Source organism: Pectinophora gossypiella, chromosome 12 (assembly GCF_024362695.1).
Source record: "Pectinophora gossypiella chromosome 12, ilPecGoss1.1, whole genome shotgun sequence".
Taxonomy (NCBI): domain Eukaryota; kingdom Metazoa; phylum Arthropoda; class Insecta; order Lepidoptera; family Gelechiidae; genus Pectinophora; species Pectinophora gossypiella.
In genome coordinates, this window is record NC_065415.1 from 16,496,476 (window position 1) to 16,513,225 (window position 16,750).

General features: G+C 40.5%; 3 protein-coding genes across 6 annotated transcripts in view; 2 read left to right on the forward strand and 1 right to left on the reverse strand.

The window, feature by feature from the left end:
* Window positions 1-9,309, forward strand: part of LOC126371240 (organic cation transporter protein-like) — a 29,229-nt gene extending 19,920 nt beyond the window's left edge. For 2 of the 3 annotated variants that reach the window (XM_050016513.1, XM_050016514.1), the window contains exons 2-7: window positions 1,031-1,241; window positions 5,215-5,315; window positions 6,214-6,368; window positions 6,548-7,177; window positions 7,483-7,664; window positions 8,229-9,309. In XM_050016513.1, coding sequence (XP_049872470.1) covers window positions 1,031-1,241; window positions 5,215-5,315; window positions 6,214-6,368; window positions 6,548-7,177; window positions 7,483-7,664; window positions 8,229-8,411 — 1,462 coding nt within the window. In that variant the 3' untranslated portion in view covers window positions 8,412-9,309. The remainder of the gene's footprint in view (window positions 1-1,030; window positions 1,242-5,214; window positions 5,316-6,213; window positions 6,369-6,547; window positions 7,178-7,482; window positions 7,665-8,228) is intronic. The other variant, XM_050016515.1, reaches the window with a different exon arrangement.
* Window positions 9,310-9,376: 67 nt separating this feature from the next.
* On the reverse strand, window positions 9,377-12,215 carry LOC126371645 (uncharacterized). The gene is made up of 8 exons (XM_050016957.1): window positions 12,190-12,215; window positions 11,757-12,012; window positions 11,526-11,633; window positions 10,984-11,438; window positions 10,750-10,903; window positions 10,579-10,674; window positions 10,224-10,379; window positions 9,377-9,430 (listed from the first exon to the last, which is right to left on the reverse strand). The coding sequence occupies exons 1-8, from the start codon at window positions 12,213-12,215 to the stop codon at window positions 9,377-9,379; spliced, it is 1,305 nt and encodes a 434-aa protein (XP_049872914.1).
* Window positions 12,216-12,758: 543 nt separating this feature from the next.
* The window catches only part of LOC126371415 (uncharacterized), a 34,202-nt gene continuing 30,210 nt past the window's right edge, over window positions 12,759-16,750 (forward strand). For both annotated transcript variants that reach the window (XM_050016697.1, XM_050016698.1), the window contains exons 1-2: window positions 12,759-13,294; window positions 14,335-14,463. In XM_050016697.1, the coding sequence (XP_049872654.1) occupies window positions 13,214-13,294; window positions 14,335-14,463 (210 nt within the window). In that variant the 5' untranslated portion in view covers window positions 12,759-13,213. The remainder of the gene's footprint in view (window positions 13,295-14,334; window positions 14,464-16,750) is intronic.

Here is a 16,750-nt window from a genome sequence, read left to right on the forward strand (position 1 = left end):
TTTTGTTATTATTCTCTCTAATGTAGCTTAACGGACCATAATTGCTATTAAGTTGATGACTCGCTGACGACGCAGGTTTTTATCACTGTTTAATTTATTTAAGTATATTCAGTTTACCTGGTAATTTGTGACAATTGACGGAAATAAAATCTAAATCTAAATTCTAATCTAAATAGGTATATAAAAGGAGAAACTGACTGACTGACATATCAACGCTCAGTCTAAACGGCTAAATGTAGGCACTTGAAATTTTGATGGGACGTAGCTTAGGCACCGTAGAGGTGCACTAAGAAAGGAATTCCCGAAATTCCCACGGGAATGGGAATTAGCGGGAAAATCCTTTTGTATGAAAAATATCTATAGAATTCCATTTGCTTCGATCCTGACACACTTCTCTTGCTTCCTCCACATTCATCAATCGCTTCATACACGCACGCCGGTTCAGAGTAGATCGTGGTTCGTAGATGGAATTCTATAGTCTCTGCTTACCCCGGTGGGAAATAGGCGTGAGTTTATGTATGTATGTATGTATGAAAAATATCTCTCTTTTATAACACGCCACGCGGACGAAGTCGCGGGCAAAAGCTAGTATAATATAAATTGTTTATCACACACAAAAACAAGATAATAACATTATATAAAAAAATCACAAAACAATTACAAAAAGCATAGATGATGTTCATTAGAATGATCATAAGATGGTGGTGGTGGTGGACGTCCTGAAATACCACTCCTCTTTCTTTAATCTGCTTAGTGTATGGGTTAAAAAAATCACGCAAAGCCAATACCACTGTTGATGAACATTTATTTATAATTCGACTTTCTAAAGACGCTAAACGTTGCCGAATATTTCACTCAAGTGTGTAAGGGCGTGTGAACAATGTATTAATCGGCTCAAAGTAATAAGAATGAGAAGATTATTTCGGAGACAAGCGAAGCTTTTCTCTTTATACAACATACAATAAAATGCTTTATATTTATTAGGTACTGTGCTGGAAAAGTTAAAACATATTCCTTGTTTACATTCCAGATGCGTGATCCCAGAATGCGAGGCGCCCAACAGCACGGAGTTCTACCCCAAGTGGCTACCGTCTCGTGCGGTGGACGTGGACCTGCGAACGCGTCGCTGCATGCGCGCGCGCCCCGCCGACGAGGGAGCCTGCCACGCCGAGGGGTTCGGTGAACACTTGGAGCTCTGCGACCAGTGGCTGTATGCCTCGAAGGATACTATCGTTGCTGAGGTAACAGGAATATAAGCAGCACCTAGTTCTAGGCATCTTCCCATAGCGCAGAATAACTAATCCCTAATCTTTACAGTTTTGGGAATATGTCACAACTGGAGGATTTTTTTCTTCAATATTACGTACTTAAACTTACACATACGCCTACAGTCCCTACCGATATATGTTAATTTGTTTTAAACTTCTATAAATTACCCAGGATGACAAGTAGCATAATAACCTATTGTGGGAACTATACCTTTATGAGTTTAACTTGGTTTAACTATTTGTAATTAAACTAAGCTATCATAAAGCTGATTGCCTGAGTGCCGTCACGCGGACACCCACGACCACGGCCACAGTGCACGTGTGATGTTCGGCTAATATTATTGGGCTTACGGAACCTCAGCTGACCATTTTGTTTTGCACACAAGCTCGCGACTACTTATATCAGAGTAGTCAGAGGTACATCCATGGCAAGATGAACTAAATATCCACACCTGACCTTTCTATTAAATCATCGAGATATGTGGTGAGCTGTATCGAACAAACGTATCGTAACGATGTTTTTATTATAGAATTAAATATAAACGTCTCAAGATCACCTTGACTCAGAAATCAAAATGCAACATGCAAGAAAAAAGTATAAGTAGTAAACCAAAGCCAATAGTTTCACATGTGCCATTCGAATTAAGTATAGACGACTTGAAAATGACCTGTTGGCTCCGATAGTGGCAGACATATCTAAATCTAAATCTAAATTATATGTATAAAAGGAGAAACTGACTGACTGACATATCAACGCACAGCCTTAACGGCTGAACGTAGGCACTTGAAATTTGGAAGGGACGTAGCTTAGATACCGTAGAGGTGCACTAAGGAATTCTCGGAATTCCCACGGGAACGGGAATTAGTGGGAAAATCCTTTTGTATGAAAAATCTAAACCACTTAAGTTAGACGCTTGAAATTTAGACGCATGCAGGTACCTTAGTTAACTTAAAGCTTAATTGCAACAGGATATTGCAAAATTCCCACGGAAACGGGAGTTAGTGGGAAAAAAACATTTGTTTGAAAAAATCGAAACCGCGTAAGATAGATGTTTTCAATCTAGCATGCATGCATACCTTAGTGAATATAAAGTTTATTTATGGCTGTAAGTATTTTGAAAAATGGGAGTTAGCGGGAAAAAAAATTGTATGAAAAAATCTAAACTGCATAAGTCAGATGCTTGAAATTTGATATGCACTCCCACACACACAAAGATCTCTCTTTTATAACACGCCACGCGGACGAAGTCGCGGGCAAAAGCTAGTAACTTTTAATTTAGTGTGACAGTTTTAAAACTAGATCTGTCTCTTTCTCTTATTAAATATTCTTATTCTTCTTTTTCTGCACTTGTCATAAGTGAAGGAGGGCGCTAAGTTTAGCTAGTCAAATCAGTTACTTTTTTCTAAATTTCAAACCACTAAATTACTACAGAATTTGTATGAAATGAATTATATTGCCAGCCAACAGCCTCCGTAGTCTAGTGGTAAGAGCGTTAGGCTCACGATCTGGAGGTCCGGGTTCGATTCCCGATGGGGACATTGTCGAAATCACTTTGTGAGACTGTCCTTTGTTTGGTAAGGACTTTTCAGGCTTGAATCACCTGATTGTCCGAAAAAGTAAGATGATTCCGTGCTTCGGAGGGCACGTTAAGCCGTTGGTCCCGGCTATTAGCCGTAAAAACACCTCCACCAACCCGCAGTGGAGCAGCGTGGTGGAGTAGGCTCCATACCCCCTCCGGTTGATTGAGGGGAGGCCTGTGCCCAGCAGTGGGACGTATATAGGCTGTTTATGTTTTTATACGTATGTTTGAATTATATTGATAAAATGTTTTTTGTTGATTAAAATTCCCACGTAAGTTAGCAAGAAAAAAGAAAATGTTTTGCGTCAGTTTTAGATCTGTCTTTATTTAGTAATTAGAATTTCATAATTTATTTTTGCCCCAGGATGCTACCCAATTAGTATATCTATCCATTTAGTATATCGTTATTGTATCTACCTACAAAATGTAAAAACAGACGATGAGTTGCTGTGTACAGAAAAACCTGTCGATGGGTTTATGAGACATCGTTTTGATTGTAAAATGTTTCTTTGTATAATAATAAAAAAAAGGTTTAAACCGGCAGAAACGGCAACGAATTAACGAAATCAGGGGGGTTAAAATGGCCACATCGAAGCAATTCATCTGAGAAAGCAATATTGCTATTTGACATTTGTTTGCATTGCGCACTTACTTTTATATGCGCGAATGTCAATTTGCAATATTGCTTTCTTAGTTGAATTGCTTCGATGTGGCCATTTTAACCCCCCAGATGATCATCATCAAGTTCTAAACCGGCAACAGCTACAGACTGCTCACACGAACTGATCCTATCAGTATTGTTATAAACAACTCTTTGTTTGATAAAGCATTGCGCAGATTACAAGTTGAGCGTTAATTACAAGCTTTAGATAAAGAGCAGCCCTTAATATCTCTGTGCATTGAGGAAAGTAAGACAATGGCAGTTGTCGGACTGTGATAGAGAGTCTCCAAGACGCGACGTGTTGATTGACACGTACACATTGATATCTTGCATACATAAGATCATCACGCCTATTTCCTATTGGGGTAGGCAGAGACCACGGAATTCCACTTACTATGATTCTGACACACCACTTTCGCTTCTTCCACTCTCATCTTACTTTATTGTCTCGCCGGTTTAGAGTACTATTAGAGTATTATTAATATGCACAAACGCACTACACATTTAATGCTTCTTATCGTTTATTCCGTATATTTTTCAAGCTTCGTTTACCACACTCACAGACAATGCAACAGATGACTAAATCTACCTACTTGTTTACTAAAATTCCGTTTCTTCTTCATTATTTCCTTTAATTCGACTAGCGTAGGTTCATCGTGTCAACCCACAGCTCACTATTATGTTATCAATTGGGATAGTCAGAGGTGCATCGATCGCAAGATGAACTGAGTACACCTCATATACAAGCTTATCAGTGTTCGGTAGTGTTCACTACTTGCTAATATAAGTGGGACCAACGGCTTAACGTGCCTTCCGAAGCGCGGATTATCTTACTTTTTGGACAATCAGATGATCAGCCTGTAATATCCTAACCAAACTAGGGATTACAATGTGGGAATCGAACCCGGGACCTCTGGATTGTGAGGGACATCACTCAACCACTGGACCACAGAGGCCGTCATTGATCTGCGCTGACTCTCGAGGCTATCAGGCGCGATTTATATAGAGGGCTTCGACCCATAGTCGTACGACGTCTATCTACGTATATAGCATTGTGCGCCGCGGTACGGTTGTCATGCAGACCCTGCTGGTCAAATAAGGAGTGTCATCGTTTGCGTTCCGCTCGACCGGTGAAGGTCACCCAGCTGGGACCGCCGCGCCGCCTCACTGGACATTGTGTCACGCCTGCGAAGCACACCCTTGATCTGCATACAACACCATGTACCCATCATAACCTAATTTTTTTGTCATAAAATAAAATGTACAATAGCTAAAGCAAAAGTCTTCGATTCTTATTAGGTTCATATAAAATACTTAACATTTGTTATCTCCGTTTCCTCACGACAACGACCTAGTGCTGTTGTAGCCTTTAGATCAATGTTGTAAGCGGTTTATGAACTGCAGGTTGGTAATACATCAACCGAGTTGCGATATGATATGTGACGTATCACAACTCTCCCTCTCTCTCTCTCTCCTTGGGATTTATTATGCCCATCTGGTGGAAGGTCTGCCTTCTCTGTTTTTCTCGTCTACTTGGCTCTATCAGACGCTTTGGGATGCATAAGCACAGATTCTTCTTGACGACGCAACGTCCACCTATCCTGTTTAATTGGTCGTCCTCTTGGTCTGGACCCTGGGATATTAGTTCTATAACACAATGCTTGTATTATTTTTCATAATGTAACGTTTGAATTGTTGGTTTCAGTTTAACTTGGCGTGTCAAGAGTGGAAGCGCACGCTGGTCGGCACAATACACAACATTGGTATGCTGGTGTCTCTGCCCATCCTCGGATACATATCAGATCGGTGAGTATCACTCGGAAGAGATGGCGTGACGACTTGGAAGCTCAGGGACTGGACGGAGCATAACATCGCGAATAGTGGAAAGGGAAGGCCTTTGCTAGCAGTACGGCCTTTAGAATAGATTATAGTATTATGCTTCTATACCAATAACTTTTTCTTTAATCTAAATATAAATTGAATGTAGTAGGTTAATAAGATAACACTGCTAACAAAATTCAATTGCTTGTCCACATCAGCACGACAGGACACCGTCAACGTTGAAAAACATGATGTGACACGTTAACATTTTCTTTTGCCTTATTTACGAAATAAGTTTGTTTAAATTACTCAAGGTGTTGTTATCGTTTCACTGAGTGTCAAGTAGCCTATTACAACTCATGCACGCTCACCGTTTATATTTTGTTTACATTAAGTTAGTTTATAAGTTCTCATGAAGTGAAATGTAAATTTCTTTTGAGAATAAAGATTTCTTTAACCTGAACATCGACGGGAATTTACACCTACTTGGCCTTTATAACTACTTGGCCGGACGATTGCTTTCGAATGTGGGTACTGGGAAGAAGAAACGGTAGAAATTAACATAAACATATCATCACACCTGTATTCCTCGCCAGCCATGTTCAAGTCCCATTTAATAGGTACAGAGCCTATTGCCATTTACCGGGCACAATTCCTGGAAACCACGTGAAAAATCAATCAAGTATCTATGATCCAAACGTGATCGAAATCAACGGTTTACAGTCCGAGCCGGGATTCAAACCCGTAACATTACGATTTAAAAAAGTCACGCCTTCTTCGAACAGGGCTATCACGGATTCAAGGATGAAATTACTCGACAACATTATTTTTCTCTCTCTCTGCAGTGTCCTGGAATATATAATTCTAATGTAATAATTTCCAGTTGGGGCAGGAAGCGCGCGTTGATCCTGAGTTGCACCCTAGTGGGCGCCATCGGCACACTCAAGGCTTTCTCCGTGTCCTACGAGATGTACGTCATTATTGAGTTCTTGGAGACCATCGCCGGCGCCAGCGCCTTCCCCGCCGCCTACATACTCAGTAAGACGTCATTTGTGTCATACACCTATTATGACTTGTTCTAAAAAGCTAAGGAGAAGACTGCGATATTTTTAGTTGATTCCAATAGGAAATTTGTTTTCCATCTTTCTGTTTGGATATATTTGATATATTTATGTACATATTTGGTGTTCATAGTTAAATCGTTTCTTCTATTACAGCAATCGAGCTACTAGGACAAGACAAACGAGTGTTGACGACAGCATTCTTAGGAATAGTGCTGGTCATCGGGGGCCTGAGCTTCGCCTTACTCGCGAAGACCTTCTCTTACTGGCGGACTTTCATCCTTATCGCGTACCCTCCGTCCCTTCTATTCCTATCATATATTTACTTACTACCTGAAAGCATAAGGTGGTTGCTATCAAAAGGAAGGAAAGAAGAAGCGGTAGAGATCATAATGCGAGCAGCGAAGATGAACAAAGTGACGTTATCAGAGGAGACGATGAGACAGCTTACAGAGGAGAAAGTGAAACCAATAGACGAGAAGACTGAGAGCAAAGAGAACGAAGGTCTGTGGATGCAGGTGGTGCGGTCGCCGATCATAATGACGCGGCTAGCGATCTGCTCATGGTGGTGGATCACATGCACTTTCGTGTTCTACGGGCTGGCCATCAACTCAGTGTCGCTGGCGGGGGACAAGTACACCAACTACATGCTGGTGGTGAGCGTGGAGGTGATTGCGGTGGTCACCAACGCGCTGGTGCTCGACAAGTTCGGCCGCAAGAGGACGCTGCTTGTCGCGTACACTGTATGCGGGATCGCGTGTGTGGCCATCACTTTTGTGCCATCTAGTAAGTGGTGATCTTTGTTTATGTTTTTTTTATATATATTCTGGTTTATTTGGTTCTGGAGCTTTATAATTATTAGCAACATTGAAAAGTCATGACATGGTATGTTTTCTCTTCGTGTTGCGAGTCACGAGCGTAAAATAATTCTTCTTCTTCTATTGTCCGAGTTGTGATATTAATTACTGACTTATCAACCTTAGTGTCAGGAATATTAAATATGATCCGTTATAGAATTCCTAAAGTTAAAAAGTTTATTTATATTTAGGTACTAGCTCATCAACAATGCTATTAAAACTGACTTGTTCCAGCTATGGCATGGCTGGCGACGCTGCTGTACCTGCTGGGCAAGATCGCCATTACGCAGGCGTTCAGTGGCATCTACATGTACACGTCGGAGTTGTTCCCGACGCATGCGCGCCACAGCCTGCTCGGCTTTTGCTCCATGGTCGGCAGAATCGGGTCTATCGTCGCGCCGCAGATGCCGCTGCTGGTAATTTTCTTCAGTTTTTTTTAGAGTGCGCCTTAATTTCTCATGGTCAAGGCAATATACAAAATCTTGATGACTTTTCTCAAACACATTGTTTTTTTTTCTCTAATATATACATGATTTTTCCACGTTATTTTAGAGTTCTTAGGGAAATCTTAGTGTAATCATTACATGAACCATGTCAGGGGCCTTTGGCGGCTCAATCATAACCCTGACAGCAGGGTTGATGAGGCTGGTATTCCACCTCACAACCCACACGATAAGAAGAAGAAGAAGTGAAATATGTACCTGTCTGTATGTCACTACGTAACCTATTTTCTGTTACCTTACCTTGTTACTTAAACCTTTGAAGGCATAACTAGAGTTCTATTTTATACTTGTTATAGAAGTGAAAGTTTTAATTTTGTGATTGGATGATTTTCCCTTCGGATCGGAAGGTCCGATAGGCAGTCGCTTCGTTAAAAATCGGACCTGTCAAATTTTCAGGTTATGTAAGTGGGCCCTGTACCCGGCATAACGGTAGGAAAATAGTGATAGTGAAAATAATCGTTTTATGTTCTTTTACAGGCGATATACGTGTCATGGCTGCCGTCAGTGCTGTTCGGCGCGACGGCGCTGGTCGCGGGCGCGCTGATGCTGACCACGCCGGAGACGCTCAACACGCGGCTGCCGGACACTATCGCTGAAGCGGAGCAGCTGGCGCGGCCGCGGCGCATGTTTGAGTCTAACCAGATGACGTCACGATGCTAGCGACAGTGGTTGATAGAGTCAAAAAGGCCAACGCAGTATAAAGATTACAAGAACAAACATAAAGTTTATAAGTAATCCTAACGCTTAAACTTGCTGCAACCCACTGGTCTTGACTAGATAAAGTAACAACGCTAAATAATAATAAACATAAGAATAATAAACATCTACCGTTGAGAGATAGATAATGTTGAGTCGAGAGAGATAATGTTACTTATTATTATACAAAAAAAAAACTCCTTGTTTTAGACAAAATATGGACATAAATAATATGTTATCCCGAATGGGACTTTGTTTACAACAGTGTTTACATGCCCTTTAATACAATTTAGAATTTTAAGGCACGTTCAGGGTGATAAAATGTTATAAGTACTCTATAAAAAGGTACATCAACTTACTGTTTCTTTTATTTATATATTGATATTATTTAAAAATCAGTGCCAACTCTATCACAAATCTTTTTACACAATGCCATAAGAGAATTTACAGATTTTTTCCTTCATCGACTCAAGTGGAATCTGGTTTGTATTGCGAAGACTTCTTGTTTATATCTTTAGCCGTACGATTTATTTTACTACTTACCTTTATACTTACCTATATATTTATCTAGAATACGTACGTACAAGAAAAATATTGTTTGTTACCTGTATAGTAAGAATATGCGAGTCTCGGACTGCGTCGTGCCTTGTTATTATTATAATCATATTTTATGTTTACTTCTTCAATGCAAAGGATCATTGGCTTTTGAGATAAAATATTTCAATTCCTGCCACGTACGAATATTTCAAATGCGTCTAATGTGTTAATGGAAATCTATCAATCATAATCTCAGTCAATAATGCTTTCAATGTACACCGCAGTTCGGGACCCGATGTAAATAAAATAATTTATTCTATAATAACCATAACGTTTTATTGTCATACCCGCAGTATACGCCAACTTTAGTTTCAATATTTTGTAAATATAAATCAGAGATCTACAGTGCGTAACATTATAAAATATGACGCGGACCTTCTTAGGATCTGGAATAGAAAATAGTAAACAGACAATGAAATAGGACAACACAAACCATGAAATGGCAAGCGGCATAGAACTTTCTAGAAGTATCTGTGGTCATGCAAAGGTAGATGCATAGGAAATGACGAGGCTAAGAAGCCTCGGCTCTAGTGTATTGAAACGGCAGAGGTAATGCAGCCGGCAAGTACAGGGGGTGTTAAAATGGCCACATTGAAGCAATTCATCTAAGAAAGCAATATTGCAATTTGTGCGCAATACAAACAAATGTCAAATTGCAATATTGCTTTCTTAGATGAATTGCTTCAATGTGGCCATTTTAACACCCCAGTAATATGAGGGCCCCACTGAAGTTTCGACTATACGTATATATATATACTATCCCCATCATTGTTTAGATAATACGTTAATTGCATTTTTTTGTGTTAATTTCTGGCGACGGTTAAATAATTATAAAAGATGTATCACCAGCAAATAATACTAGGTATATTGGATGAATTATAAATGACCCACAGATACAGTACAGTATCATGCTAGGTGGGTCACTTATATACACTAAGAATAGAACAGACTGGGACCTTATATTGATCCCTACGGAACACTTATCTTTACAAGAGATTCCAGAGTGTTTACTCCATTTTTTTTGTACCTTTTGGACTTAATTTTTCAAGTAAGAAGTGGATAGATTTCATGATTTATATTATTAAAAGCCCTGATTAAGTCACAAAATACCCCTATAGTAGTTATACCAATAGTTTTTCTAGGCATCATCGCACTAGAACACAGTTCGTTTTCACTCACCCCAGCCATGGTCTGCACGCCGACGGACACGACACCCATGGCCTTGAGGGTGATGGGCTCCTGCACGTTCTGCAAGAAGAACAGCAGCAACCCACGACCGCGCGCGTCCATGCACTCCCACGGCAGCGCGTACACCGCGTTCTTCACTTTCTCGCTCTGAATACAACACATTCACATGAATCTAAGTAACAAAGGTCATGTTGTAAGGTGGGTAGGAAATGGGTTGGTTGAGATGAACTCTACATCTGGGACAGACGCAACTCTCACCTTATTCGCGAGGGACCTTAATTCGACTGCGTTGCCCAAGAAAGGATTTTTTTAAATAAATATATTAAAGATGCGGAATAGCACGCACCTGTGATCCGATTAGTTCGTATACGATGGAGATCTGTATCAGCTGCTGGAATAACACAAGCGTTAGCAGCCCGTACTCCCCCAGTGCCTCTGAATCCTAATACAAACAAATAACACTAATATCAAATGTACCTTATCATAACGTCGTGTGAAAATTATAGCATGCTATTACCAGGCTGGAGCACTCGAGTAGCAGGAGGCAGCCGCAGAGTTGGTGGAAGGTGAGGTAGGCCGCCAGCATGGGGCCGAACGCCGACGACAACTGTCGCATGAATCTGTAGCAGGGCACAGACAGTTGCTTTTCCACGAGACGAGCAATACTTGGACTGATATTTGGATAATGGATATTATCGGTATTCATTCAATTATAGAAATTTTTAAATTGTAATAAAAATTACAGACATACTCCACTATCGATTTGTGATGTTTTATCAACTGTATTAAGATGTGCTGGACTGTCCGAGACTCCTCGTCAGTGTAGCGGGCGGCAGCGGCGAAGTCGGCGGGGTGCGGGAAGTGCTGCAGGTGAAGCTCCAAGATGCGTAGGTGTCCCCACACGTGGAACACTATCACTGACAGATACATGTCAAATACTAGGAAGCACCTCCCCGCGTCGTACGTAAGTATAAAGTTGGCGATGAAAACAGCCAGATAGCCGATAAAGTTGGTGGTGTAATCAAATGGCAACTCATAGTAAACGGAATGCACGTAGGTGCCGTTTGCTGGATGCATGCTGCTGAACATGCCCGACGAGTAGTTGTGCAGCAGCGGAATCAAGTTGAACAGGAATGCAGCGATTATCATCTGCGCGTACACCACGTTGACGAAGATTGAGCAGATACGGTGCACTTGCTTGTACATCTGTAACATAAAGCATGACAGTCAGAAACTAGCAAGTTGTATTCGTAGTCGTTGTAATTGTAGTCATTGGATTATAACCGGGTTCACCTTTTCAGCGTGGTCTGACATCTGCCTGTGGTGGACTAAATGAAATTTCGTTACAAACTCTTTTCCAACCTCTTGGTATGCTTTCGTCCAAATTAAAGTAACGCGTTGCTGCAAATAAAGTACCATATACTAGAAAAAGAAACAGATACGTTATCTGTGTACATTTTCATGTGTGAATTCCAAAAGCTTAAATGTATTATAAATTAGTATAAAATATTATAAGATACGAACGCAGTCGATAATTGTCATGAACATTGTGATGTAGGTGTGTCCGAGCTCTACGAAGGACATGACAGCCATATTGTTGCGAATGTAGAGGGCCTGCAGGACGATGGTGGAACTCCAGAGCGCGAAGAGGAATCTGTTGTGACGCAGAGGCAGCGCGTGGCGGCGCTCGCGCATCGCTCGCTGCGGCCACGAGTCCAGCAGCAGCAGCCACGAGCGTAGCTGCCCCATGTAGCGCAACTGCATCGCCGTCGACGTCAGTCTGACACACAACAACACCATTCCTTTTAACATTCGTATTAATCTAAAAAGTACAAGTTTAAGCGCAAACCTATCAGAAAGCTGTGAAGTTAAAACAACTTTAATAGCTAGCCGATTAAAAATAAGACCAACGACGTTGCGAGATTCTCTCAAAGTATTTTATTTACATATTTCTTACCCTCCTTCATTGTTGAACACAAACATGCTGGTACGCTTGTCGGAGCCGTTACGGAGTACAATAATGCTGCTTCATTTATGTAGTTAGCTAAATTGAATGATTGTTTGTTTTTATTTAAAAATAATGAAAGGGTGAAATTATGGTCTATATTGTAGAATAAAATAGCGCCCGCGTGCAACCTGTTGGTTCTCACCGGTGGGCCAATTCGATAATAGGTCGATACCAATCCACATTATTATTATTTTTTTTGTATTGTATTATTGTGTGGATGGTTGTGTATGTATTGGGGATTTCCACGGCTTAAGAACGGTCCTCCTTAACTACTCAGTGGACGCTGAAGATTATTTCATACATTATCTCTCTATCGACAAAGCAGGTACTTTCTCGTGACCTTCAAATTTAAACTGTAAGTGTACGTAATTAGGGCACGTGAGCTGCACTCTTCCTTTCATTGAGGCGCGGTGTAATTTTAGCGGTATCGGTTATGAGGTATGGACACCGACCCAAATGCTCGCGTTTGATCGTAAACTCGGAATCGGCCTCGCCAGATTTATCCTAGTAGAGTCGGCATGCGCGCGCGCCGATCGCTCTACAAACGTTATAAAATATAATAATCATCATCGCATCTGTAAATATTTGTGCGGAACATCATAACAGTGTCTATACAGGATTACTCGGTGAAAGAAAAAACATTAATCGTTACATTTTATTACGCATGATCGAGTGGTCGGATTTTTGTGAACGCGTAAATTAGATTTTCCATTTGATCTAAAGACTCTCTGAAGTTTTGAGACTATTCAACAGCGTCTTAAAATTAAACATTGACTGTGAAGGAAGTGAGGCAGACGAGGTGTATTTAGAAACCTAATTAATGTCAGAAATAGAAATGAATAATGGAAGCAAGCCGTATTTTTTTGTGATTTATTGTTTTCAAGGTTTAATTAGTGTGTGTAGAATGTGATGGAGTGGTGACGTCAAGAGGTTGGTGTGCTGGTGTGCGGTGACGTCACAGTGGGTCGGCACCATGTCGCGGCGTGAGGTGCGCGAGCGCGGGGAGATCCCCCACCCCCCTTACCCAATGCCACCACCCAGCAAGTGTGCTAAAGTAAGTAATCAAGAAGAAAACTCACTCACTACACAGACAAACAAGCAGGCAACAAGTTGATCCTTTTGAAGTACTTATGGAGATAATTCATTCCTGATTCGCCTCAAGGCGACTTATATTACTTACATCATTTTAATTCTAATCCGATAGACTACATACCACCTCACCTCATCTCCAAATGTCATCCCCACATACAGGGTGTTAGTGACATCGTAATGAATACTGACGGAGATGATTGATTTCCTTGACAAAATGAATGAGCTGAATCACCCCCCTCAGTATTCGTTACGATGTCACATACACACCCTAGAAGTACATACAGGTAGCCATGCAAGTACGTATGGGTGTTAGTGAAAATTAATGTACCCACTTTAGGACTCTGTCGCACTAACATATTTGACATTTAATTAGACTTACAGTTCAATTTGTCAAAAAAGTTAATGTGACATGGTACCAAAGTGTATACATATTAATGCTCGTGCGTGACCGTACACCCACTGTACCAAAAAAATATACGATACCATAGAGCATTTTATTTTTTGTAGACAAAACTAACAGCTGATTGCCAGTAGAAAAAATGCTCACTATAATTGAGAATGTGCTAGATCTTGCGGCTATCTGCGACAGCCTGATTTTGGTTTCATAGCAATCTTGATTGAAGTCTAAATAGTAAACACAAACCAAGCCACTTTACGTCGTAGTGTATTTCACAGCTGCACTGAATCAATGAATGCCGGGCCTTAGGCAGCTATAGTAACCTTGACACCAGGGTTGATGGGGTTGGCAATCCACCTTACAACCCACACGATAGAAGAAGAGGCTGCACTGAATTAATTTATAATTAATTATTCAAGATTATTTTATACATTTTTATAGGCACAAATTACGCTTTTTTCTAGCTCTACATGAGATCTGTTAACTTTTTGGCATTGCAATCAATGTGATCTCGTCTTGGCTATATTTTACGTGATTTTTTTTTGGTGGGATTATTATTACTACTTCTGCTTATTTCGTCACAGTATATAGGTGTTATGTGTCAGGTGCTGTACTACACATGGAAGCTGTGCTCGGTGGTGTTCTCGCACTTCGTGATGATCAGCCTGGTGGTCGCGTACTGCATCCTTGGTGCCGTCACCTTCGAGAAGCTGGAGGCGCAGAACGAGAGGGAGGTGAGAATAGGCTACTTTTTGTTTCGAGGTCGTATAGAAATACTGTCCTGGGACGTCATCAATAAAAACGACAAACAGTCATACTCATTGTTACTTAATTCATAAATTAAATTCGAAATATTTCAAAAAGTAGACTGGCTTCTTATTGTATATTAGCATTTTATAATAAATTTTTGACCCAGTTAAACACCCTATTAACTATAAAGAAGCGAGTTATTTTACTAGGTACCTATTTGATAGATAACATTAACAAACTGAGTTTAAAATAAAACATAGTTTTTGTTTTATTTGGATACTAGTGAGTTCAATAAAAAGTATCTTTCGTTCATAAGAACAATCAGCCCTGTTGAAACACTGAAGCCATGTGAACTTGACAGCGGGCGCTATATAATGGAACATGTTGACAGACAGCTGCTGCGCCACGCAACAATTATTTCCTTTCATCTTTTTTAACTTCTGAATACAATCCAAAGCCCAGCTATTTACAGTTTACTTGGAAATCATAGATCTTTCATATACCCTTTCGTACCAATATATACAGGGTGGCCCAGAAGTTCACGTTCAAAATGAAAAATTGGATAGAAGGACTCATTAGCTACCAGAAACACCCCTATGTGTGTTCAGCGATTATTTACGGTTTAGGAGTGTTGAAGCGCCTGTCGTCGTATGCGGAGCAAATCATTGTTTAATGAGCAGCTATTACTTTTCCTGCAGGCGCTTTCTTCCTGTGTTTTAGGGCGTGGTTCAACCCCCCTCACGATAAATAAGTCATCAGAACGTGCAAGTTGTATTTATTTTTTTTGAAAACCTTCTGGAACACCTATAGCGCTAAATCCATTTCAAATCAAGTTAATTCACAACATGGTCCTTCGAAGCTGGATGTTGAGTGGATATCATCAGCAATAGGAATTTGGAGTTTGGAACAGTTTGGAGGTTATGACGATTGAGGCAATTATATGGTGTTAAGTCAAGATTATTTAATAACCCAGCACTCTAATCAGGTTGACGTTGTTCGACTCCCAGAATGGCCGGGGATGAGGTGGTAAAGGATTTAGTGAAAAAGAGAGGCAGTTTTAAGGGACGATTGACTGGTTTCATTAACTTCTGCACAGAGTTATCTAAGAAAGAATTAACTAGTTCTGACGCGAGGGAATTGCAGTTGCGTTTAAGTAAACTTCAGTCTTTGTATGACCAATATGACGAGGTGCAGTTGCAGATAGAATGTTTAGTGTTAGAACCTGAGCCTCAATATACCGCACGTACTGAGTTTGACTCGCAGTACTACCGTGCTTTAGCCGACGCCGAAGAAATGTTGTCTACATTTAATAAGGCTAATGAGCCGCCGGCACCTGCGGGTAGTGATAAGAGCACTCATACAAGTAACCGTAATCAGCTCGTCAAGTTGCCTACAATACAGTTGCCAAAATTCAATGGTGTTTATGAGAGTTGGTTGGAGTTTCGTGACACTTTCACTAGTCTTGTTCACTCAAATGACGACATTGACGCAATAAATAAATTCCACTATTTACGCGCATGTTTAGAAGGCTCTGCTGCCGTGGTAATTAATTCCATTGAGTTCTCGGCTAGTAATTACTCAGTGGCATGGAAACTGTTGTGCGAAAGATTCGACAATAAACGTCTGCTAATTCATAATCACGTCGCAGCGTTATTCAACATTGAAAATGTCAAAGAGTCTTCTGCTCATTTAAAACGCTTAATTGACCAACTTAATAAAAATATTCGGGCTTTAAAGTCTTTAGGTGAGTCTGTTGAACACTGGGACACCTTATTAATTTACATTGTGACTCAAAAGTTGGACCTCAAAACCTTTAGAGAATGGGAAGAGTACAAGGGCCGCTTAGAAGAGGATGACCCTATCACATTCAAAAAGTTCATTAAGTTCATACGTAATCGCGCGGACTTGATTGAGACGTTAGAGATGTCACGCAATGGTCCCGCAAGTACCTGCAACAAGTCCAATCCTAAACTGAAGTCTATGGTCGGTGTGCAAAACACTTCTAATGCGCAATTGTCATCTAAGGTTTGTCCTAAATGCAAGGGTAATCATACTTTAACTGATTGTTCTTCCTTTTTGGCCTTAAGCAACGAAGAACGGCTGAAGTTAGTCCCCACTTTCAAAATATGTTACAACTGTTTGACAGCCGGTCATTTTGCAAATCGTTGTAGGAAACAAGGGTGTAAAATCTGCAAACGTCGTCACAATACATTGTTGCATACAACTGAATATAAATCGATTGCAAATGCACATAATGAGAATGTTCACTTA

Bases quoted from the DNA above. Each gene is read 5' to 3' on its own strand.
- LOC126371645 (XM_050016957.1), bottom strand. From the start codon at position 12,215: ATGTTTGTGTTCAACAATGAAGGAGG. The intron at 10,904-10,983 runs GTATGTCTGTAA...TCCAAATATCAG, and splicing joins CATCACAAATCGATAGTGGA to TCCAAGTATTGCTCGTCTCG. The intron at 9,431-10,223 runs GTGAGTGAAAAC...TTTCTATTCCAG, and splicing joins GCGTGCAGACCATGGCTGGG to ATCCTAAGAAGGTCCGCGTC.